We start from the raw sequence: 26,588 nt of genomic DNA, 5'->3' as shown, positions 1-26,588 counted from the left end.
ATTAGAGTGTCACTAAATTGAAAATTAACCACACCTTGATAGCCAACCTCAGACAGCTGTTGGCAGGCATTTGGAGGCCAGTAGACCTGTACTACTGGGGATGTCTACACACTGTGCTGGTGATATTGCCATCTGTTAACGAACCAGGAACTACTTCTGGTTTACTAACCATCCCAGTTTGTCGTTCACTATCTTGGACCATATATGTGAGTACTGTTTACTCAACTTCAATTACCTGTTTAAGTGCATCTTTTTCAGTAGTTTCTATCTTCGACATCCACTCAGGTAAATTCCTGTCAGTCATGTTTGAATCTGTCCGAGGGAAAGAGATTTATAAGCGTTAATAATAGTTACAGCATCTACAGTGTAGAATACAACACTGTGGCATGAGTCCTTCCTTGTTTCCAACATGTTCCTATTTTGCAAATACAGCTTAAAAATCAGATTGTATTCCTTAGGAAGACAAACAGCAAAATATGTTGCTGGTGTAAAATAAATCGCTTTACAATGACAGCTGTTGTCATGGCTAGTGTCGTGTTTCCATCTTTATTATAGGCTAACGTTTGCATTTCAGACTGACATTTTTTAGCATTGGCTAAAACACATGTGCATGTGCTGATACCTGTCATAGCAGATATTTCCAACTTTCCATTGTTAATCCAACAGCTGGCAATTTGTTAGCTGGCTAGCTGGCTGGCTGACTAGCTGGCTGGCTAACGTTCTCTAATGTCACATCAAGGGTTACTGTAAAGAATCCCTGCTAGTTTGCTGAATTCAACGCAAACAAACGGTGTAGTTGACTTGCTTGACTGTTTACTCGTCATGTGCTATTCTGGCTGCATTAACTAGATAGTTAACGTTAGCTGGCTATTGTTGTCTACATTCATGTGTTTCCATACTCACTCACGGTGGTTAGCTGGCTATTGTTGTCTACATTCATGTGTTTCCATACTCACTCACGGTGGTTAGCTGGCTATTGTTGTCTACATTCATGTGTTTCCATACTCACTCACGGTGGTTAGCTAACTCCAGAGATGGTTCACTTGGCTAGCTAGTATCTAACGCGTAGTTGACGTTAGCTGCCAAACATGCTAACAACTCCCGCCGTATTCTTCTTCTTCTTGTTGATTTGTAGTCATTTTTTATTTAATATACTCGCGAGTTGCCGCCACGTACTGTTTTGGAAGATGAGTTGCATCTACGTAACATTACAGCACCTATTTGTATTCCTATTTTGGTTACAGTCGCCAACGAATAAATAATGATCCTACATTAGCTGCACTTGTGAAACAAAATCGCAGTCATATCAGTCATCATATCATAACCCTTTTCTGAGCGTTTTAACAAGCTTAATTCATGATCATGTTACAGTTCCGGCTTTCGGTTAAAAAAAATATCTAACCTGATGAATAAATAATTCTAAATAATAATTAGTTTTGTCTTACCAGTAGTATACGGTCTGTCAGCCAATCAGCATTCAGGGCTCAAACCACCCAGTTTATAACAGACTGTTGGTAACCAGTTTATAATAGTGATAAAGCACCTCGGGGGTTTGTGATATATGGCCTCTGCGTTGCGTCGTGCGTATGGACAGCCCTTAGCCGTGGTTTATTGGCCATATATCACACCCCCTCTGGCCTTATTGCTTAATTATAGCATACAACCACTCCTGGAGTTATTTGAGCAATAAGGCCTGAGGGAGTGTGGTATATTGCCAATACCATGGCTAAGGGCTGTTCATATGCACGAAGCAACACAGAGTGCCTGGATACAGCCCTTAGCCGTGGTGCGGCAGGTAGCTTGGCGGGTAGGAGCATTGGGCCAGTAACCAAAAGGTTGCTGGATCGAATCCCTGAGCTGACAAGGTAAAAATCTGTCATTCTTCTCCTGAGCAAGGCAGTTAACCCACTGTTCCCTGGGTGCCGAATACATGGATGTCGATTAAGGCCCATTCTTATCTCTTACTTTTTTGGGGGTATTTTCTTAAGGCCCCATTACCAATGTAATTAGAGCAGTAAAAATAAATGTTCTGTCATACCTGTGGTATACGGTCTGATATACCATGTCTGTCAGCCAATCAGCATTCAGGGTTTGAACCTAATCAGCTTATAATGCATTCGCGTTGCAGTGTGGCTAAGAACAGCCCTTAGCCATGGTGTATATAGGCCATATACCACACCCCATCGGGCCTTATTGCTTAATTATACAACGGGTGGGTCTAATCCTGAATGGTGATTGGTTAAAACCGCATTCCAGCCGACGTCTATTCCACAAGTTACCACCGGCTAAATCTATGACGTTAAAATGCCTATTTACTCTGTTCCATCTGACTGTGCAATCCACTGGATCATCAGCCCAGCCAGGCAATTTCTAAACTTGATCTCCACTATAAAAAGCATCTAGACATTATCTCGCATTTCATTTAGACTAACATTTCGTTTTTCAACAGCCGAGATTTGTATAAAAATTGTTTCAATATTGAAATTGGATCTCCAGCTGTCCCATAGTAATGAACGTGTCGGGAGTCGGGACGAGACAGACAGGCAGGCAGCTTTTCTCAGCCAGTCGACATCATTAATCAGCTGGCATCCTTTCTATGGATATATACAAAGAAATGTACATTGAAAAAAGGTCAAACGAAACTAAGTGCAGTTAGTTTGCAGTCTTTCCAGCTTCAGTTTGAAGTGATTGTGTTAGCTGTGTTGTTGGCTAGCTCCTCTGAACAACAGTGTCCTGACGAGTGAGCACATTTTCTGTGCCAGGCAAGATTGCCCGTCTTTAGCTCATTGTTATGGATGTATCCAAATAAATGTCACTAGAAACGGCTAAAACAACTGCAAATGCAGCTACTTTTCTGTTATTCAGGCTGCACTTAAGTTAGCCGCAGTTGGCTAGCTATCAAGCAAGGGATAAGAACGTTGCCAGCCAGTATGGCAATGGAACATTTAGCACGAACGAATGGGTCGTGTACATAGATGCAGACCAAAAAGACTGAACAACTGGGTCGCATCTCTGGCAACCGAACTGATAGAACGAACAACCAGCCGGCCTGGGTAGCAACCCTAGATTTGTGTCGGGACTATATCTTGTGGAAGGATGAAATAGTATGAATAAATTAATCAAAATAACATTTCAACCAATATTTGAATATGTTGGTAACCCATTGTATAAAAGTGATAATGCCATCAAAGCCGGTGTTTGGAGGATATATTGGCACGGTTTGCCGGCCTCGACTTCGTCTCAGGCCTAACAACACCTGTGCCACTATATCTTCCAAACACCGGCTTCTCTGGCATCATCACTTAATAAGAAACTGGGTGGTTCGAGCCCTGAATGCTGATTGGCTAACAGCCGTGGTATATCAAACCGTATACTACGGGTATGACAAAACATTTACTTTTACTGCACTAATTATGTTGGTAACCAGTTTATAACAGCAACAAGGCACCTCTTGGGTTTGTGGTATATGGCCAATATACCACAGCGATGGGATGTATCCAGGCACTCTGCGTTGCATTGTGAGCCATTTTAAGGTGACCTGCCTAAATGACTACCGACCTGTATCACTCACGTCTGTAGCCATGAAATGCTTTGAAATGCTGGTCATGGCTCACATCAACACCATTATCCTAGAAACCCTAGACCCACTCCAATATGCATACCGCACCAACAGATCCACAGATGATGCAATCTCTATTGCACTCCACACTGCCCTTTCCCACCTGGACAAAAGGAACACCTATGTGAGAATGCTATTCATTGACTACAGCTCAGTGTTCAACACCATAGTGCCCTCAAAGCTCATCACTAAGCTAAGGACCCTGGGACTAAACACCTCCCTCTGCAACTGGATCCTGGACTTCCTGATGGGCCGCCCCCAGGTGGTAAGGGTAGGTAACAACACATCCGCCTCGCTGATCCTCAACACGGGGGCCCTTCAGGGGTGCGTGCTCAGTCCCCCTCCTGTACTCCCTGTTCACTCATGACTACACGGCCAGGCACGACTCCAACACCATCATTAAGTTTGCTGATGACACAACAGTGGTAGGCCTGATCACCGACAACGATGAGATAGCCTATAGGGAGGTCAGCGACCTGACCGTGTGGTGCAAGGACAACAACCTCTCCCTCAACGTGATCAAGACAAAGGAGATGATTGTGGACTACAGGAAAAGGAGGACCGAGCATTCTCATCGACGGGGCTGTAGTGGAGCAGGTTGAGAGCTTCAAGTTCCTTGGCGTCCACATCACCAACAAACTAACATGGTCCAAGCACACCAAGACAGTCGTAAAGAGGGCACGACAAAACCCATTCCCCCTCAGAAGACTGAAAAGATTTGGCATGGGTCCTCAGATCCTCAAAAGGTTCTACAGCTGCACCAGCGAGAGCATCCTGACGGATTGCATCACTACCTGGTATGGCAACTGCTCGGCCTCCAACCGCAAGGCACTACAGAGGGTAGTGCGTATGGCTCAGTACATCACCGGGGCCAAGCTGCCTGCCATCCAGGACCTCTATACCAGGCGGTGTCAGAAGAAGGCCCTAAAAATGGTCAAAGACTCCAGCCATCCTAGTCATAGACTGTTCTCTCTGCTACTGCACGACAAGCAGTACCGGAGCACCAAGTCTAAGTCCAAGAGGACTTCTAAACAGTTTCTACCCCCAAGCCATAAGACTCCTGAACATCTAATCAAATGGCAACCCAGACTATTTGCATTACCCCCCCCCCCCCCCCCCATGCTGCTGCTACTCTCTGTTATTATCTATGCATAGTCACTTTAATAACTACATATTACCTCAATTACCTCGACACCGGTGCCCCCGCATATTGACTCTGTACCGGTACCCCCTGTATATAGCCCCACTATTGTTATTTACTACAGCTCTTTAATTATTTGTTATTCTTATCTCTTACTTTTTTGGGGGTATTTTCTTAACTGCATTGTTGGTTAAGGGCTTGTAACTAAGCATTTCACTGTAAGGTGTTAGGTGTAACCTGTTGTATTTGCTGCATGTGACAAATGACATTTGATTTGACTAAGAACAGCCCTTAGCCGTGGTATATTGGCCATATACCATACCCCCTGATGCCTTATTGCTTAATTATACCATGGTATTGATGAATACTTGTTTCTGATTGGGTTGAAGGAAATTCTAGAGTATGTATTATTTCACTATAATACACGGTACATTTGCACGGTGGAATTCAATGGCTATAGTTCATTCTTACATGTTCTATGTTTGTGCTGCTATTGAAAGCGGAAGTTGAATTGAAAACATTATTGGCATTGTTGAATTATGTGGTCCCATGTGGCTCAGTTGGTAGCGCATGGCACTTGCAAAACCAGCGGTGTAGGTTTGATTCCCACAGGGACCATTACGAACAAATATGAAAATATACTGTGCCAGTCAAACGTTTGGACACACCTACTCATTCCAGGGTTTTTCTTTATTTTTACTGTTTTCTACATTGTAGATTCGATCTGGTAGAAGAAAATACAAAGAAAAAAACGTCTTTTTTGTTGTTGTACCATCATCTTTGAAATGCAAGAGAAAGGTCACACATTCAGCTAGGAAGCTGTTTACACTGTTGCCCTCTTGTGGACACCATGTATGTGCAAAGTTTCAGACTGATAACTTCAAGAATGAGAAAGCTACTATTTCACAAGTTCTCATTTACAACTGTGACCTGGCCAAGATGAAGCAAAGCAGTTGGACACATACAACAACACAGAGTTACACATGGAATAAACAAACATACAGTCAATAATACAGTAGAAAAGTTTATATGCAGTTTGTGCAGATGAGGTAAGATAAGGGAGGTAAGGCAATAAATAGGCCATGGTGGCGAAGTAATTACAATATAGCAATTAAACACTGGAATGGTAGATGTGCAGAAGATGAATGTGCAAGTAGAGATACTGGGGTGCAAAGGTAAATAAATAAATACAGTATGGGGATGAGGTAGTTGGATGGCCTATTTACAGATGGGCTATGTACAGGTGCAGTGATCTGTGAGCTGCTCTGACAGCTTGTGCTTAAAGCTAGTGAGAGAGATATTAGTCTCCAGCATTTAGTATGAAGTCACCCAGGTGTTCTTCACGATTTTCCCAAATGTACCCAAGTGGCCGAATTGGTAAATTGATACATTTTCAAGAACATAACTATAGAAAACATACAAAAATGCTATGCTAATAAAAAATACAAGTTTACACACTCCCAGGAATTTCATACATGATGGATCATTAGCTTCCCTACATTAAATGTACTAACAGGAGACGCGACAAGAATGCTGATCCAATGTCTCCAAACACAGAAGTGAAATATTTAAGATAAGAGCCAAGTTAGCAGCCAACACTGATCTAATGTCATAAGATACCCTGATGAAGACAGCTTTGCTGTCGAAACGTTGGTTATTAGGTTATTACATTTTTGCATCTGAGCTCTTAGTGTGCGGCTTTCCCTCACAAACCACACACAAAGTAAAAAAAAAAATATATATATATATATAAATAAATAAATAAATAAATGTACACACTATTTACGATTACAGTATTTAGAACATCCTCTACACAAGATTGTGCTGCTGGTCCCAAGTCTCTTTCTGCTGTAAAGCACTTACCATCCTCTTCTTGTAGGCTGGCTGGGTATTCACACCTCTAGATGGCCGGGCGGGGGTTTGTTGTGGAGCCAGAGAAAGCAGCAGTCAGACTAAGTGGGGGATGAAGGACTTGAATGTGGTCTCTTTGAAGATTTTCTTTAAATCGGTAAGAACTCAAGTTTATTACTTATTTTATTGAACCTTTTATTTTAGCAATATATCAAATAAACAACAACACATCTATTATATAGAGTGGAGAACACTGTGGTGAAGTGTGTGTACCAATTCTTTTTTTTCTTTTTTTGTATTAACTTTAGGCAAGTCAGTACAAATTCTTATTTACAATGACGTCCTACCAGGGAACAGTGGGTTAACTGTCTTGTTCAGGGGCAGAATGACAGATTTTTACGTTGTCAGCTCGGGGATTCAATCCAGCAACCTGTCGGTAACTAACCTCTAGGCTACCTGCCGACCCATTAAATGACACCAATAAGAAGACACTTGCTTGGCCCAAGAAACACGAGCAATGGACATTAGACCGGTGAATATCTGTCCTTTTAGTTCCAGACGCAGAGTAGGTGAACGGATGATCTCCGCATGTGTGGTTCCCACCGTGAAGCATGGAGGAGGAGGTGTGATGGTGCTTTGCTGGTGACACTGTCAATGATTTATTTAGAATTCAAGGCGCACTTAACCAGCATGGCTACCACAGCATTCTGCAGTGATACGCCATCCCATCTGGTTTGTGCTTAGTCCAACTATCATTTGTTTTTCCAAAAGTGTTGGAGTGCTGTATCAGATGACCTGGCCTCCACAATCACCTGATCTCAACCCAATTGAGATGGTTTGGGATGAGTTGGGCCACAGAGTGAAGGAAAAGCAGCCAACAAGTGCTCAGCATATGTGGGAACTCCTTCAAGACTGTTGGGAAAGCATTCCAGGTGAAGTTGGTTAAGAGAATTCCAAGAGTGTGCAAAGCTGTCATGAAGGCAAAGGGTGGCTACTTTGTTTAACACTTTTTTTTGGTTACTACATGATTCCATGTTATTTCATAGTTTTATTCTAAAAAATAAAGAAAAACCCTTGAATGAGTAGGTGTGTCCAGACTTTTGACTGGTACTGTATTCACTCTGGATAATAGCGTCTGCTAAATGACTGAAAATATAAAATGAATTCGATTTGTCATAATGGCAAGTTAGTACTGATTGTTTTGTTAGATAAGCTAGAAAGTATGTTTGTTTGGTTACCACGGCAACTACTGTAGCTATCTAGTAAACGTGCTAGCTACTTCAGTGGATGCAGAACACATTTCTACCAGCAAATCAACACATTTCAGGCGGCAAATATGTTAAATTATAGCCATGGTATAAATAATCAACCCGGGGCTCTATGCGTTCGCTAGAAAATAATGCAACTCTATGGATGGTGTGTTCCATGACGTGCATTTTCCATAGAACGTTGATTATCTCTTACCTGTTTTATCATCTGTTCGAAACCATTTGCGTTGTTGAATTCAGAATGTTCTTTTTTTAAATCGCGGGGAAAAACTGGATGGAACATTTGCATATAACGCGCTAAAACATCACTTTATTCCGGAAGCCATTACGATATTTTCTCAATCAATTATCATGTTTGTCCCTCATTCACGTAAAAAAAAAAAATTGGTAGGCCTTTATATGTTGCAGCATTTATATCGATGGTGACAGCTAACGTTATTGCAGCTATTCTATCCTACCTTTTATAAAGGCAGTTATTTGCAGTAAATTCACTTGCTGTGTCAAATAAAATTGTTAATCTCAAACTAGGTTGTCTGTCTCTTTTATCTGGGATTTCGCTGCTGGAGAGGAAGGGAGAGTTGGATGCCCAGTAAGCAAAATAACGTCTAAAATACGTATTTTCCAGACGTTGAAGTTAGGTTCATTTTAGGTTCTGAATGAAAGGAGCACAAGTTCTACAGCTGCACCATTCAGAGCATCTTGACTGGCTGCATCACCGCTTGGCATGGCAACAGCTTGGAATCTGACTGTAAGGCGCTACAGAGGGAAGTGTGTGTGGCCCAGCATATCACTGGGACCAAGCTCCCTGCCATCTAGAACCCCTATACCAGGTGGTGTCAAAGACTCCAGCCTCCCAAGTCATATACTGTTCTCTCTGCTACCGCACAGCAAACGTGACCAATAGTTTCCTGAACAGCTTCTACCCCCAAGCCATAAATCTGCTTACATTTAATCAAACGGCTAACGGATTATTTGCATTGACCCCCTTTTAAAAAATATATATATATAAAAAAAAATTAAAACCCTGAAATGAGTAGGTGTGTCCAAACTTTTGACTGGTACTGTATATACACACACACACACACACACATACACACAGTACAGTACAGTACAGTATACTGTACTGTACTGTACTGTGTGTATGTGTGTGTGTGTGTGTATATACAGTACCAGTCAAAAGTTTGGACACACCTACTCATTTCAGGGTTTTTCTTTATTTTTTACTATTTTCTACATTGTAGAACAATAGTGAATACATCAAAACTATGAAATAGTGTTTTTGACAAAAGACCAAGTCCATATTATGACAAGAACAGCTCAAATAAGCAAAGAGAAATGACAGTCCATCATTACTTTAAGACATGAAGGTCAGTCAATCAGTCAAGAACTTTGAACATTTCTTCAAGTGGGTCGCAAAAAACATCAAGCGCTATGATGAAACTGGCTCTCATGAGGACCTCCACAGGAAAGGAAGACCCAGAGATACTTCTTCTGCAGAGGATAAGTTTATTTGAGTTACCAGCCTCAGAAATTGCAGGTCAAATAAATGCTTCACAGAGTTCAAGTAACAGACACATCTCAACATCAACTGTTCAGAGGAGTCTGCGTGAATCAGGCCTTCATGGTCAAATTGCCGCAAAGAAACCACTACTAAAGGACACCAGTAAGAAGAAGAGACTTGCTTGGGCCAAGAAACACGAGCAATGGTCATTAGGCCGTTGGAAATCTGTCCTTTGGTCTGAACAGTCCAAATTTGAGATTTTTGGTTCCAACCGCCATGTCTTTGTGAGACACAGAGTAGGTGAACGGATGATCTCCGCATGTGTGGTTCCCACCGTGAAGCATGGAAGTGTGGGGGTGCTTTGCTGGTGACACTGTCAGTGATTTATTTAGAATTCAAGACGCCCTTAACCAGCTTAGCTACCACAGCATTCTGCAGCGATACGCCATCCCATCTGGTTTGCGTTTAGTCCCACTATCATTTGTTTTTCAAAAGGACAAAGACCCAACACACCTCCAGGCTGCGTAAGGGCTATTTGACCAAGAAGGAGAGTGATGGAGTGCTGCATGAGATGATCTGGCCTCCACAATCACCTGACGTCAACCCAATTGAGATGTTTTCAATCAATCAAATACACATGTTTAGCAGATGTTATTGCTGGTGTAGCAAAATGCTTGTGTTTCTAGCTCCAACAGTGCAATAATATCTAACTAGTAATATTTAACAATACACACAATCTAAAGTAAAGGAATGGAATTAAGACTATAAATATTTGGATGAGCAATGTCAGAGCGGCATAGACTAAGACAAAGTAGAATAGGATAGAATACAGTATATGCATATGAGTAATGCAAAATATGTAAACATTATTAAAGTGGCCAGTGATTTCAAGTCTATGTATATAGGGCAGCAGCTTCTAATGTGCTAGTGATGGCTCTTTAACAGTCTGATGGCCTTGAGATAGAAGCTGTTTTTCAGTCTCTCAGTCCCAGCTTTGATGCACCTGTACTGACCTCGCTTTCTGGATGATAGCGGGGTGAACAGGCAGTGGCTCGGGGGTTGTTGTCCTTGATGATATTTTTGGCCTTCCTGTGACATTTGGTGCTGTATGTGTCCTGGAGGGCAATTCGTTTGCCCCTGGTGATGCGTTGGGCAGACTTCACCACCCTCTGGAGAGCTCTGCGGTTGCAGGCGGTGCAGTTGCCGTACCAGGTGGTGATACAGCCCGACAGGATGTTCTCAATTATACATCTGTAAAGGTTTGTGGGGTTTTAGGTGCCAAGACAAATTTATTCTGCCTCCTGAGGTTGAAGAGGGGCTGTTGCGCCTTCTTCACCACACTGTCTGTGTGGGTGGACCATTTCAGTTTGTCAGTGATGTGTATGCCGAGGAACTTAAAACTTTCCACCTTTTCCACTGCGGTCCCGTCGATGTGGATGGGGGTGCTCCCTCTGCTGTTTCCTGAAGGTTTGGGATAAGTTGGACTGCAGAGTGAAGGAAAAGCAGCCAACAAGTGCTCAGCATATGCGGGAACTGCTTCAAGACTGTTGGAAAAGCTTTCCAGGTGAAGCTGGTTGACAGAATGCAAAGAGCGTGCAAAGCTTTCATCAAGGCAAAGGGTGGCTACTTTGAAGAATCTAAAATATATTTTGACTTGTTTAACACTTTTTTTTTTTTGGTTACTACATGATTCCATATGTGTTATTTCATAGTTTTGATGTATTCACTATTACTCTACAATGTAGAAAACTTTAAAAAAGAAAGAAAAACCCTTGAATGAGTAGATGTGTCCATACTTTTGACTGGTACCTTTTGTTAGATATTACTGCACTGTCGGAACTAGACGCACAAGAATTTCGCTACACTCGCATTAACATCTGCTAACCATGTGTATGTGACCAATACAATTTGATTTGATTTGGATTTTTACTGTGTGTGTATGCGTATATATAAAGACCAGCATCCCTAGAAGGCCAGCATTCCGGAGTCGCTTCTTCCCTGTTGACGTTGAGACTGGTGTTTTGCGGGTACTATTTAATGAAGCTGGCCAGTTTTATTGCTTCTTTAATTAGCACAACAGTTTTCAGCTGTGCTAACATAATTGCAAACGGGTTTTCTAATGATCAATTAGCCTTTTTAAAATGATAAACTTGGATTAGCTAACACAACGTTCCCGCTCAGCCCAGTCAAAACTGTTCGCTGCTCTGGCACCCCAATGGTGGAACAAGCTCCCTCACGACGCCAGGACAGCGGAGTCAATCACCACCTTCCGGAGACACCTGAAACCCCACCTCTTTAAGGAATACCTGGGATAGGATAAAGTAATCCTTCTAAACCCCCCCCCCCCCCCCCCCCCTTAAAAGATTTAGATGCACTATTGTAAAGTGGTTGTTCCACTGGATATCATAAGGTGAATGCACCAATTTGTAAGTCGCTCTGGATAAGAGCGTCTGCTAAATGACTTAAATGTAAACAACGTGCCATTGGAACACAGGAGTGATGGTTGCTGATAATGGGCCTCTGTGCGCCTATGTAGGTATTCCATTAAAAATCTGCCGTTTCCAGCTACAAAAGTCTTTTACAACATGAACAATGTCTACACTGTGTATTTCTGATCAATTTTATGTTATTTTAATGGACAAAAAATTTGCTTTTCTTTCAAAAACAAGAATTTCTAAGTGACCCCAAACTTTTGAATGGTAGTGTATGTGTGTATATAAATATATATATTGCATGGACTCTTCCACTGGCTCTATGCACACTCACTGGACTCAACCCACACATTTACACATACTACACTGACACTCCAACACACATACACACACATGCATATTGACGCAACACACACACTCACACATAGACACACTTTCACACTCTTCACATATGCTGCTGCTACTGTTTATGATCTACCCTGATTGTCTAGTCACTTTTACCCCTACCAACATGTACTGTACATTATGTAAATTACCTCAACTACCTCGTACCCCTGCACATTGACTCGGTACCGGTAGTCCTTGTATATAGCCTTGTTATTGTAATTTTATTGTGTTACTATTTCCTCACCTCGTACCCCTGCACATTGAGTCGGTGCCGGTACTTCTTGTATATAGCCTAGTTATTGTTGTGTTACTATTTCCTTTTTTAATTTTGCAAATGTTTCATACTTTTTAACTCTGCATTGTTGGGAAATGGCTCGTAAGTATTTCACTGTAAAGTCTACACCTGCTGTATTCAGAGCATGTGGCTAATAACATTTGATTTGATTGGAAAATATGTATTTTCCGGATGTTGAAATCAGGTTCATTTTCGGTTCTGAATGAAAGTTGAAAAGACATAATTTACAGATGTTGAAAATAAGAGTGTCTACTGAATTACCAAAATGTAAAAATAATCACTTGCAAAACATGCTTGGTATTATTCTAATGAGCTCCGCCCCCAAACAAGTTCAAATTTGATCAGTCAGGACCAGACCAAATCTGAACTAATCATAGATGTCTAGGCTGTTTCACACGTTTGAACAGGACCGTACAGTATGCCACAGTTTAGCACAGTAGAGAATGGTACAGGACAGTAGAGTTTTATTCAGTAGAGTACAGTACAGTTTAGTTCAGTAGAGTACATTAGAGTAAAGTACGGTACAATACAGTACATTATACTGTACTATACTCAACTTTTCTTTAATGACTGGACCAAATCTGAACCAACCAAACTATGTTTGGACCAAATCAAGGCCGGTCTCGACTGGACCAAATCTGAACCAATTATAGACGCCTTGGTTTGTGCCAAATGTGGTCCGGACTTTGAAATCAAGGCCGGTCCAGACCTCACCAAAAAAAATGACCAAAAAATGGCTGATCCGGACAGGACCAAAAAAAGACGTCCAAAAGACGTTGGCGTTGGTCCGTGCTTGGTGGGTGGGTTCATTGGGCTCATCAAGCCGCTGCTACCGAAGCAAGATACCCTGGATTGGACGATTTCTCCTTTCATTTCAGTAGGCTAGCAGCTTTCATAGCCTCTTAGCAGACGGGGGAGAAGTGTCAGATGCAGGGAAAGGGGTAGCTAGGTAACCCGGCTTGCCAAGGTTTACGATGGAAATGGCACCAAACGTTACGCTTGACCTTTAATCAGGACACAGAAACTCGATCTGCTGACGACTCCTGCCTAGTATCTGCCATTTTTACGTCATTCGAGGCATTTTTCAAACGTGTTAGGCTACTATAGCCACAAGCTGGCAGGCTAGCTAGCTACATTTTTAATATGCTTAACGTTACCTGAAAGACAGCATGTTGGCTATTAATGGATAAGCAAATGTTTTTCGTGTGCTAACTGTGTTGGAAACGAAATAATTATGGCTGATACATGTTCAAGAGGGATGGAAAGAGGCAGAGGAAGGATTACATCAGATTCTATGACGAGAGGCGCATATCCTCAACAGTATGTTCACCCTGGCACACAGCAGCAGGGCATAGACATTCAGGAGCTTGCCTCTAAACGTGTCGATATCCAGAAGAAACGGTTTTATTTGGACGTAAAACAAAGTGCACGGGGCAGATTCCTAAAAATTGCAGAGGTTTGGATTGGAAGAGGCCGCCATGATAACATCAGAAAGAGCAAATTAACGCTGTCCATGTCAATGGCACCCGATCTACGATATTGTCTGGGGGACTTCATCGATTATTACGCTCACATTGGGTTGAGAGGTGGCCTGGTACCGCGTCCAGAAGAGCAGAGCAATGGCCAGGGCCGCCCCCAAGATTCCCGCAGAAGACAGCAAGATCACCACCACGCAGCATCAGTATCTCCCACCGGCTCTGCGGTGTCGGAGGAGCATACTCATCGCGTCCTGAAGAGTGAATTCATTGAGAGGGACAATAGAAAGTACTATCTGGATCTGAAAGAGAACCAGCGAGGCAGGTTCCTCCGCATCAGACAGACTGTCAGCAGAGGACATGGCACCATGGGTTACTACGGCCAGGGCATCGAGCAGACCATAGTGTTGCCGGCTCAAGGACTAATCGAATTCAGAGATGCACTGTCGCAGCTGATTGAAGACTACGGTGATGGTGATGCCACGGATGAGCGTGGAAGAGGCAATAGGAACCACGAAGAATCCCCCGAGCTTCCCGAGGCAGAATCCTTTCGAGTGGACAATAAGAGGTTTTATTTCGACGTTGGTTCCAACCGGTACGGTGTCTTTTTGAAGATTAGCGAGGTAAGACAGCCATACAGGAACACCATAACAGTCCCCATGAAAGCCTGGGCCAGATTTGGAGAGAATTTCATCAGGTATGAGGGAGAAATGCGGCGAATTTTCACCTGTCACGAGAAGAGGACAGAGACTCGAGAAGACGGTGAAGACCAAGAGGATTGACAATGGCATACTATGGTTGTTAGAGGTGTCTAGTGATGGTGGGTTAAAACGGAAAAGGGAAAAGGTAAACGTGACAATATCCTAGTTTATAAGAAAAAGTATTCTCAATGTACCTCTATAATACTGTACTGTATGACTATTGTCAACTAGCACTTTTTACATTTTTTTCATGGTTATTGTGTTTCATTCGTATATTTAGATTATGGCATCCGTTTTGAAATCGGTGCAGGAGGACGGGTTGCCTATTCTTGCACAATGAAAACGGATATACAAAATGCTAGATGAGGATATAGCTAGGTCATTTATATGAAGCGTAGAAAAATGTTTCGTTGTGTGTCGACTGTCCATTTAAAGAATTGCAGAGTGTGTGAATGTACGTACGTGTGCGCATGTGCTTGTTTGAGTGAAGAATAAAAAAAAAAAGGTGAGCCCCATATACCTCAGGGTGAGACATAGTGTACAACTTCCGGTATTCCACCAGCATTGGCAGTGGGGTGTATTGTAAGATTTACTGCTGAAGGCTAGACATGATATTGTTGTTTAAACATCAACAATAATTTGCTCTGTGTAGTTAGTATTTAATGATTGAGGATTTAATCTTACTATAGAATAAACAAGGATGAAGGATTTTGGGTATTGTTATCCGTGTGGTTTGGGCACTAACCAAATAATATAATAATAATAATATCACTTGATAGAAATGCACACTACCACTAGCCTGAACCCCAGAACCTGTTTTGCTAACATTCCACCCCTTGTACTCTGTGCCATGCCAAACATAACATGACATGACATAGCAAAGAGTGGAATGATAACTCAAACAGACTGGTAGCTATGCTACACTACTATGAGAATATGTATCTTTAAACAATGTCTGTCTGCAAAATAACCATCTAATGCCTGTATGAAAGATATGATTCATGGGCTTAGATATGATATACAAAGTGGGAGATGTCAATCAAGAAACTGTTGATCAGCAGTGATGCTGTAATTACTTAGTTATAACTGTAGTGTTACATCATCTCATATACATTCACACACAGCTTTGACAGAAAGATAGGCTATTATTCATGCAATCTACTTTTTATCGCACCACCGAGCACAGTAGATGTTCATTCCATGTTTTTGGAATGCATCCCAAATGGCACCCTATTCCCTGTATAGTGCCCTACTTTTGACCAGGGCCCATAGGGATCTGGTCAAAAGTAGTGCACTATAAAGGGAAAATTGTGTCATTTGGAACGGAGTCTTGGTGTAGCCTTAAAACTGCTCATGTTCCAGAATGTCAGTAAAAATTCTGATGCCTTCACAAATCTTGCAATGATACTTGAAACATTGAGATCCAGCCCATGCAGCTATCAATACACCCCAAGTACCCTTACTACTAACAGGTGCAACTTAGTCTGTGTGTCCCCAAATTATCATTATCACATTGTGTATTTTAAAAGTTATTTAATGCATTTGACTGTGTCATTTATTAACATATTAACAAATTAATTTGAAGTGAAAACCAAATTTCTCACTTGGATTTTTTGATGATCTGCTATACAATATTTTTAGTCTCAAGTCATGCTGAGAAAAGCTCCTACCACAGATCATCTTTATTGATATAGGCTTTGTTGCCTATGTGTTAATTAAGCAATAAGGCATGAGGGGGTGTGGTATATGGACATTATACCATGGCTAAGGGCTGTTCTTAAGCACGACGCATCACGGAGTGCCTGGACACAGCCCTTAGCCGTGGTATATTGGCCATTTACAACAAAACCCAGAGGTGCCTTATTGCTATTATAACCTGGTTACCAACTTAATTAGAGCAGTAAAAATAAATGTTTTGTCATACGCGTAGTATACGGTCTGATATACCATGGCTGTCAGCCAATCAGCATTCAGGGCTCGAACCGCCCAGTTTATAATGAGTCTCTACACACGTAGAGGCTGGTTAGGCAGCAGACAGTTTAGCCCTTGTCACAGGTACCTCGGAGATCTTTAAATGACAGGTGATATTCTGTCTTCCTCCACATCTAATTTGTTGCCACATTTTAGACCTCTGGAGCTTTTATTATACATTTTTTTTTACTAGGGCTGGGAATTGCCAGGGACCTCACGATATTGTCACAATACTTAGGTGCCGATACGATATGTATTGCGATAATCTCACGATTCTATATGTATTGCGATTCGATATTGCGATTTGATGTTCCAAATGTATTGCTCACCATATGTCTGCTGCAGAGAGACAAGAGAGTGTCATGGGTAAACAAGTTTTGATCAGTCAGGGTAATAAAATGGCTGAAAACAGGTTGGCTCAGTATTTAAGAAGATGGAGAACAAGCTATAGGAGGAAAGATACCAGAGTTTTGGCACAGGTACAGCCGACTAGCGCTAGCTAATGCTATCTACGGTAGCAAAAAATATCTATAATATTGTCAAAAAATTATTTTGCGATATGTAACTGTATCGATTTTTATTTTTTATTTTTTTTATTTTTTTTTATCCATTAATAATTTTCACCATTTAGGGTCTGTGTCCACAAAACCGCTCCATAGACTTAATGCCGGATATGATGATGGGGCTGATATGGTGATGGGGCTGATATGGTCAGTGATATGAAATATCATATGATGATGACCTAGCTAATCCACATAGGATACACCTCATTGGTCTGAACACCTCTTCACATGTCTGCTAGACAAATGATCTTGCAGTACTAGTAAGGGCTTAACAATTGTTTGTACTAGTTGTAACCAACATTCTGTGCTGAAACTCCTATTTTACCTTTCCCTTGCATCTGGTGATAAAGGATGTATGAAATAGGTGTTCATATTTCTTCATTGTTTTCCTTTTGGCTGCAACTCCCTAGCAACTATGCCCCCTTGCACAGAGTCTATAAAACGGTGGTTCTTCTGCAGAGCTTAAATGGACAAATGTCATTTTCTGTACATTTTGTCCCGCAAGGAAGATCCATTGGAGAGAACAAGCTAATAGGAAAGTCAGAATGCATCATGCTACTGTCGCATAGGTTTCCACAGTCTGTGTTAAGGCATATTGTGGTTTCAAATGAATGCAGTTGACTGAATCTTGAATCTCAAGGAAAGAGGTACTTTGTATATTATGAAAAAAGGATAGGTCCAAAAAAAAAAAAAGACAATGTTAAAAATCATTTTCTCTAAAACAAAACTTTAATATTATGATTTTTGATATCTTAAAGACCAGTATTTATTTTGAATTCTTAGTGGTAGCAATCCAAACCATAGTGCATGAAAAGCTCAAGAATAGTCTGGTTATTCAGTGTTCTAATGTGTGGTATGGAAATTCCACTTGAATGATTGCATTCACCTATTCCAACATTAAAAGTTTTACAACTCATTATAGAAAAATAATTCGAAGCACAACTTTCCTCCAACATTTGTTTGGATTCTCATACTTAATCAAAATGTGGAATATATATATATATATATAACATTTGTTCCCTTACGCTTTAATTTAGATAATATTTTAGAGTGCAGATACCCCGTGATGTTGTGTTTGAGATTATAAGGCTGATCACAGTATCTTTGGGGCAAAGTAAGAGAAAATTTGGCGTAGGCTATAAACAATGGCTTTTTTCCTCTCTTGGAGATGGAGAGAGAATATGAGTGGGGATGCACAGCTTATTTGCTCTTTAAAACACAAGCCTTCCTAAGAAAGCACTTTTTAAAAAGCAGCACTTCCCTCTGCTGCTTGTTACTTCATTTACATGGAGGGACCACATGATCCATGTATTGGTTAAACTTTGACAATCATGCACTTAAATTACCACACCATAAGGCTAATCTTCTGCTAGATGTTGATATCACCTATTTTAATCAACAACAAAAAAAGCTGCACTTAAAGATAAACTGACCCAGATAGTGGCCATGAAGTTATTAGCCCGCCCTTCTGCTCTTAGTCTTGTTTTACCTGAACCCACTGTGACCCATTTGAAATAAGGTCTTACAGAGTAATGGCATTGTTTTGCCTACTTGGATTGGGTCGTTGTAATAATAAGGGCAGCTAGCAATGGCAATGTCCAATGGGGTTGATATCTACCTTCAATTCTCAAAAAGTTTTCACAATTTAGTAAATATACTTGAGCGTTCTCTGTTTTCTTGTGAAATTATACAAAATGAAATGTCCATACCTTTCTGACTGCTGTAGACGTATGGTTAAGACAAAACGTTCTTTGAGTGTAACTTGTCTTGTTTGATTGTCAAGTTTAAGGATTAAATACAAGTTGTAGTGGTATCGCAATGATGAGAAAATTCAATGAATTTACAGCTCCTTATGGTTGCAGCCAAGGTTATCATTTCCAATGCAAAGTACTCAATTATTGTACATTTGGAGCTAATCACTTACAGAAAAAATATGTTGTTTTGACATAACTGCAAATGCTCCAGATCTCGCTGCAAAAATGTCCCTGAACCATTTCACGTGGGTGGAACTATCAACCCAACATGATCAAACAAGCAAGCACTTTAGATTACGTGCACACAGGTTTCCTCTTCCTTATTATTCTACCAAACAAAAATATTTGAAATTAAGTCAATGATAAATTCTATGGAATTAATGATGAAAGATATATTATACTGTTTTATTCCATTATATTTGTCTGGTATATTATGTAATGCTTTCTGTAGTTTATTATTATTATTATTATTTTTGCACTCTATTACGGACGTTGTATTTCACAATTGACTCCACAGAAAATACAGTGACGTACCGGTATTATTCAAGAAAGACACGGTTAGAATTAATTTAATTGACTATTCCGTATTTTTAGCTTGCCTGAAAGCCATACTAGATCATGTGTCGGCCTGATATCCAACTAGACTTAGGCAGGTGTTTGAATGGTCAAAAAGTCTTTGTAAGAGCAAGCAAGGTCATCATTGAAGGCTGAGTTGGTCTCTTATAAATCACTTGAATGAATTCAATTTGGACTGTTATCATCCGAACAAAAGGTTTACAACCTTTTAGCCTTAACTTCTTTACAATTTGATGGTATTGTTTTGATTAGGATTATCATTTTTATTTGTTTTTAGAACAAATGGAAAAGATTACCTGTCAATCTTGTGAAAGAAATAAGACGGATATGTTTATTGCAACAGATTTCTATTGCACAAAACACCAATGATGCTCAATCATGTTGAGGAGATGATCATTTCAAAAGCATAGGCTACTAAGCACCTAACTGCAGTAGTGACAATGAAGAGAAAAGGAGTCCCGGCTTCACTTGGGAAAAGTGATGGCGTATTTACATATGTTTCTAATTTATTGTTGTGTAGGTAGCGTGCTGTGAAAAAGTCTGGGTATTGAAGAAGCTTTGTTGGTTTGTTTCTTTTGGCTTTTGTGTTTATCATGGCATTACTGCAGTGGGATTTTTCAAACTATAACTGTCTATGGTAATGATATAAAAATGAAATAGTGAAGCAAAAATGTTTAGTGTATCTTTGGATAAATGTAATGTACAACATTAGCGTGTCCTATAGAATATTATATGACTCAAAACAAGAAAGCAATTGTTTAGTATTCTAGAACTTTCTTTAACCTGTGTACTGTAATACTTCATGTTCTACATGTGTGGTACCGTGTGAATATCCATTTATTGCCTTGTAATGTTTGTAAAAGATTGCAACGTTTAGAAAAAAACCTATCTGAGAAAAAACACGTTTAAAAAAAAAAGTTTATGCATGCCAACAGTTGGGTCCTAAACTGAAAACGGGGAGGGGGGGGGGAATTGACTATAAAAAATGGTGCTATATGATAAGATATAAAGGTGCTCATATGAAACCAAACTGCATGCATGCAAAGAGGACATTTCAAAAGTAGGATAAAAAAAACTTGAAGTTTGACATGTTGTGCACTCACAAGATGTCTTCCCAGAACACACATGGTAAAGTGCAACTGTAAATAGCCTACTGTCAGTGGAAGCCTCGTCATCAATTAGGACATGTACTACCAACACTTTGCCACCAGAGTGTCATTTGTACTGGCGCCAGGGAGAGTCTGTCATTACAGCAGAATTTAGCAAATTGTGATTGCTATAAGCAAAAGACATCCCTACAGCTATACAGATGGGAGACAGAGACCTGTATCTCCTACAGCTATACAGATGGGAGACAGAGACCTGTATCTCCTACAGCTATATAGATGGGAGACAGAGACCTGTATCTCCTACAGCTATACAGATGGGAGACAGAGACCTGTATCTCCTACAGCTATACAGATGGGAGACAGAGACCTGTATCTCCTACAGCTATACAGATGGGAGACAGAGACCTGTATCTCCTACAGCTATACAGATGGGAGACAGAGACCTGTATCTCCTACAGCTATACAGATGGGAGACAGAGACCTGTATCTCCTACAGCTATACAGATGGGAGACAGAGACCTGTATCTCCTACAGCTATACAGATGGGAGACAGAGACCTGTATCTCCTACCGCTTTCAAAGCAGTTAGTCCCAAGGTGACAAGATACTTTAGCCAAAGGAAATAGTGATCAGATCAGTGATGACTATTTACAGTTACCCTGCCTCTGTGAGTATGCTCCAAAAGATCTATAGACAATCTAATATTTTTAATTTTTTATGCTAATGATTCAAATGTTTGTCTTTGAATAGCTTTTACATGTAGCAAGGTCCGAAGAGGGTAGAGCTGAAGAGAATGCAGTCTTCAAAGGGTTATGATCAGTGATTTATATAAACACTACATGACTGATAGGGGTGTTATGTTGAAGTCACCGTGCCTCCATCTTGGCACTCCCCCACCATTGGAAGCTATTCATTTATTAATATCTAAATTCGTTTTTGCCACATTTATTCTATTACAGACACCTTAATGCATACTTTTAAATTATATCATGTGAGCTAAACATAAAGTAAAAAATATATAGCATTTTCCTTAAAAGTATAGTTTTTTGAGATTACTAATGTTACTGTCCCCACTACAACAACAAAATACTTAAATACATGTCATTTTGTCCTTGAAACATTGAAATATTGTAGAATTCCATTCATTCCTATGGAGGACAGCGCCTACTGGGGAGTGTCAATATGGCCGATCCATACCGTCAACAATCCAGGGTTTATATACATCATTGGTTATGATGCGGTCTTGGAAAATGAAGCAGATTATCATGGCAACAGATGTATTGCTTTGAAGGGTATAGATGAACATGTGGATGTTTTACAGTTGTATTAACCATCATTCCTTTTATTTTAGTGTTCAATAAAATTTTCACCAGATTAATCCAGTTGTGAAGTATGTTTCCTGTGCTCGATTTTAAGTTTGGTACTACTTTGGAATGCATGTCCTTAAAACATACCTTGCTGGAAAATCCAGCTTGACCAGCTCAACCTGGTGACCAGTTTAATCAGTTTGGCTAGCTCTAGGTAGGTTTTGAGACATGGTAGCTGGTAACTGATTGACCAGCCCCTTCTAGAAAAAACACATGAATGTCACCTGGCCATGTGTGAACTGTTCCAAAAATACATGTTTTCATGTGAAGTTAATGTGATAACATGAGGCAACATGTGATAATATAAAACTACACACATGTGATCATGTAAAATTTCACATGAAATCATGTGTTTTTTTTCTGTAAGGGGGTAAAACCAGCTCGACCATCTACTAGCTAAAACCAGCCAAGCTATCTACCAGACCAGACCAGCCAGAACATCTTTGCTGTTGGGAGCTGTTCAATCACCTTGTACCAGCTTCAGTGCACGACTAAGGTGGTATTCTGGGACGGAAGCAGTCAGTCGTTGCGTAGCAACCAATGGCCTGATCTTTGTCTGCTCTTTGGATGACGCTGCAATCGTTGACATCATTAATAACTTCACCATGCTGAGTGGCGCTGTGGTCTAGGTGCACTGCATCGTAGTGCTAGAGGCGTCACTACAGACCCAGGTTCGATCCTGGGCTGTATCACAACCGGCCTTGATCGGCAGTCACATAGGGCAGCACACAATTGGCCCAGCGTCGTCCGGGTTAGGGGAGGGTTTGGCAGGCCGTCATTGTAAATAGGAATTTGTTCTTAACTGACTTGCCTAGTTAAATAAAGGTTAAATAAATAAATAGATGCCATTCTTTGTGAGGTATTGGTAAAACCTCCCTGTTCTTTATGGTTGAATCTGTTTGAAATTCACTGCTCGACTGAGGGACCTTGCAGATAAAATATGGGGTACAGAGCAGTGGAGGCTGCTGAGGGGAGGACGGCTCATATTAATAGCTGGAACGGCGTGAATGGAATGTATTTGATACATTACATTTACATTTTAGTCATTTAGCAGACGCTCTTATCCAGAGCGACTTACAGTAGGGAATGCATACATTTCAATTCATTTCATACATTTTTTTTTTTCTTGTACTGGCCCCCCGTGGGAATCAAACCCACAACCCTGGCGTTGCAAACACCATGCTCTACCAACTGAGCCACAGGGATACCATTCAACTTATTCCACTCCAGCCATTACCACGAGCCCGTCCTCCCCAATTAAGGTGCCACCAACCTCCTGTGGTACAGAGATGAGGTAGTCATTCAAAAATCATGTTAAACACTATTATTGCACACAGAGTGAGTCCATACAACTTATTATGTGACTTGTTTATGATTTCCATAACAAAGGGGTCGAATACTTATTGAATCGAGACATTTCAGCATTACATTTTTAATACATTTTTGGGAAAAAAATCTAAAATCATAATTCCACTTTGACATTATGGGGTATTGTGTGTAGGCCAGTGACACAAAATCTATTTTAAATTCAGGCTTTAACACAACAAAAAGTGGAAATAGTCATGGGTTGTGAATACTTTCTGAAGCCACTGTATGTATATGTATTTAAGTAGTTGCCATATGGCCAAAACAAAAGTGAAAAAAATATGTATTCTAAAATTAATGTAAACAAAACATATAGTTCCAATAAACTGTCTAAACAATTAAAAATGTTACGTGGCCACCTTCGATTTATTGAAAAAAGTCATATTTAATTAACATTTCTTGCATTATAGCCTTGAATTTGTCCTCTGGTGTGACATTATAATTCATGCTAATATATAGGTTTACTGATTCCCCAATAGACAAAAACATTATTTTTACTAATTATTAGTTGCTTCTGTTTTTAAATCAGTAATTATATTCTAGAATTTAAATTGAAAAACACAATTTCCTCATCTAATGACTATAACCAAGTGTTTCCCCATTACATTTTGAATTTGATTCACAGATAAAAATGTAGATAATACACAATTAAACAAGTTGCTTTCTATGACGATGTTACCTGCCTCATGTTACCTGCCTTAACATTTTGTTCAAGACAACACATTTTTAAATGTTTATTTACTGCCCTCACCCCGTGGACAATACACAACATACAAGAAAGCTGCCAATCTGTTCTGACTATGTGCTCCAGCAATGTCTTCTGTACTTCCTCATTACAAGAGAACCCTTCCCCCGTCCAATGGTGCTCAAATGCTGGCTCGTTGTTTGATCACAGAATTGTGTCACACCATTTGGACATTGGTTTTGAGGACATAATGTAATTTTTGAAATATCACAAATGGACTTGGGAACTATTGTTTCTTGAAAGAGACTTACATTTACATTTTAGTCATTTAGCAGACGCTCTTATCCAGAGCGACTTACAGTAGTGAATGCATACATTTCATTACATGCATTTTTTTTTTTTGTACTGGCCCCCCGTGGGAATCGAACCCACAACCCTGGCGTTGCACACACCATGCTCTACCAACTGAACCACAGGGAAGACTTATGAGTTCTGTGTCATAAGTACAAGAGTAGGTGAAGGGAATTGTATTTATGTTTTTATTAATTTATGTTAATTTAATTTCAACGCTCCACAATCTTCCCTGGGACAGACACAACATTGGACAATTAGCACATGTGGCTCAGAATTATGAGAGAAAAAACACAAACACTGGAGGAATTTACTCATCAGCTATTCCAAGATTTAAAAAAACAAAGCTTTTAGTAATGTCACAATTTTAACCAATTTCAATTAAGTTATATTGTGTTTGCCATTATGTCAACCACCCATTTACATGGTAATCCATAGGTCTACCTAGTACCCACAATAATGTGTACCTATCCACACTAATTACATGTACCTGCCTTCAGAAAATATTCAAAAACCTTGACTTATTTTGTTGTGTTACAGGCTAAATTCAAAATGGATGAAATTTGTTTTCTCTCACCCATCTACACACAATATCCCTTAATAACAAACTCAAAATATGATTTTGGAAATTTTTGCTAATTTATTGAAAAATGAATATCTTATTTACATAAGAATTCACAACCTTGAGTCAATACATGTTAGAATCACATTTGTCAGAGATTACAGCTGTGAGTTTTTCTGGGTAAGTCTCTAAGAGCTTTGCATTGTATAATATTTGCACATTATCTTTAAAAAATCTTCAAGCTCTGTCAAGTTGGTTGTCGATTTGCTAGACAGCCATTTTCAAGTCATGCCATAGATTATCAAGCCGATTTACGTCAAAACTGTAACTGGATCATACAGGAACATTCAATGTCATCTTGGTAAGCAACTCCAGTGTATATTTGGCCTTGTGTTTTAGGTAATTGTCCTGCTGAAAGGTGAATTTGTCTTCCAGTATTTGTTGGAAAGCAGACTGAACCAGGTTTTCTTCTAGGATTTTGCCTGTGCTTATCTCTATTCCATTTGGGGTTTTTTCCCCCCAAAAAACTCCCTAGTCCTTGCGGATGACAAGCATACCCATAACATGATGCAGCCACCACCACGCTAGAAAATATCAAGAGTGGTACTCAATGATGTGTTGGATTTACCCCAAACATAAAGCTTTGTATTTAGGTCATAAAGTAAATTTCTTTGCCACATTTTTTGCAGTTTTAATTTAGTGCCTTATTGAAAACAAGATGCATGTTTTGGAATATTTTCATTATTTTCACTCTGTCATTTAGGTTAGTATTGTAAACTCTGTAACTGTTTTATAGTCACCACTGGCCTCATGGTGAAATCCCTGAGCGGTTTCCTTCCTCTCCGGCAACTGAGTTAGAAAGGACACCTGTATCTTTGTAGTGACTGGGTGTATTGATACACTATCATAAGTGTAATTAATAACTTCACCATGCTCAAAGGGATATTCAATATCTGCTTAAAAAATACATATTTATAACAATAGGTGCCCTTCAACGCGAGGCATTTGAAAACCTCCAAGGTCTTTGTGGTTGAATCTGTGTTTGAAATGTAGTGCTCGACTGAGGGACCTTACAGATAAAGTGTGGGGTGCAAAGGGGTAGAGAGATGAGGTAGCCATTAAAAAATCATGTTAAACACTATTAATACACACAGAGTGAGTCCATGAAACTTATTATGTGACTTGTAAAGCAAATTTTTACACTTATTTATTTAGGATTGCCGTAACAAATGAGTTGAATACTTATTGACTCAAGACATTTCAGCTTTACATTTTTTTACCAATTTCTAAAATATTATTCCACTTTGACATTATGGGGATATTGTGTGTAGACCAGTGACACAAAATCTCAATTTAATCCATTTAAAATTCAGGCTGTAACACAACAAAATGTGGAAAAAGTAAAGCGGTGTGAATATTTTCTGTAGGCACTGTAACTACCATGTAAATACACAAAAGGTCACACTATAAAGAGAGGCCTCAGTTTTGGTGCTTTTTTATCACTGTACACCCATAATTATATCACATACGCCCATCTCTAGTCAGTGTTGAGGAAGCTACTCTGAAAAAAAGAGTTAACCAAGCAACCAATTTCTTCACACTAGAAGACGTTAAGC

At 40.0% G+C, this 26,588-nt stretch overlaps 2 protein-coding genes and 1 long non-coding RNA gene across 9 annotated transcripts in view; 2 read left to right on the top strand and 1 right to left on the bottom strand.

The window, feature by feature from the left end:
- wrn (WRN RecQ like helicase) overlaps positions 1 to 1,589 on the bottom strand; it is a 40,504-nt gene extending 38,915 nt beyond the window's left edge. For 2 of the 7 annotated variants that reach the window (XM_014144344.3, XM_082956596.1), the window contains exons 1-2: positions 904 to 989; positions 236 to 312 (exon numbers count right to left, since the gene is read on the bottom strand). In XM_014144344.3, the coding sequence (XP_013999819.3) occupies positions 236 to 312; positions 904 to 940 (114 nt within the window). In that variant the 5' untranslated portion in view covers positions 941 to 989. Of the gene's footprint in view, positions 1 to 235; positions 313 to 903; positions 1,391 to 1,445 lie in introns of those variants that run through there. The other 5 variants (XM_014144381.3, XM_014144371.3, XM_045693579.2 and 2 more) reach the window with 5 other exon arrangements.
- Positions 62 to 8,458, top strand: LOC145858551 (uncharacterized). Its single transcript, XR_014378951.1, has 3 exons — positions 62 to 206; positions 6,640 to 6,768; positions 6,920 to 8,458. It is a non-coding gene; the product is annotated as an uncharacterized LOC145858551 (long non-coding RNA).
- Positions 8,459 to 13,142: 4,684 nt separating this feature from the next.
- Positions 13,143 to 22,020, top strand: purg (purine-rich element binding protein G). The gene has a single exon (XM_014144400.3). It carries the CDS (start codon positions 13,729 to 13,731, stop codon positions 14,749 to 14,751), a length of 1,023 nt encoding a protein of 340 aa, XP_013999875.1. The 5' UTR covers positions 13,143 to 13,728; the 3' UTR covers positions 14,752 to 22,020.
- Positions 22,021 to 26,588: the final 4,568 nt, after the last annotated feature.

This window comes from Salmo salar, chromosome 01 (assembly GCF_965601325.2).
Source record: "Salmo salar chromosome 01, fSalSal1, whole genome shotgun sequence".
In the NCBI taxonomy this organism is placed as follows: Eukaryota; Metazoa; Chordata; class Actinopteri; order Salmoniformes; family Salmonidae; genus Salmo; species Salmo salar.
This window is presented reverse-complemented; position numbering and strand designations above follow the sequence as displayed.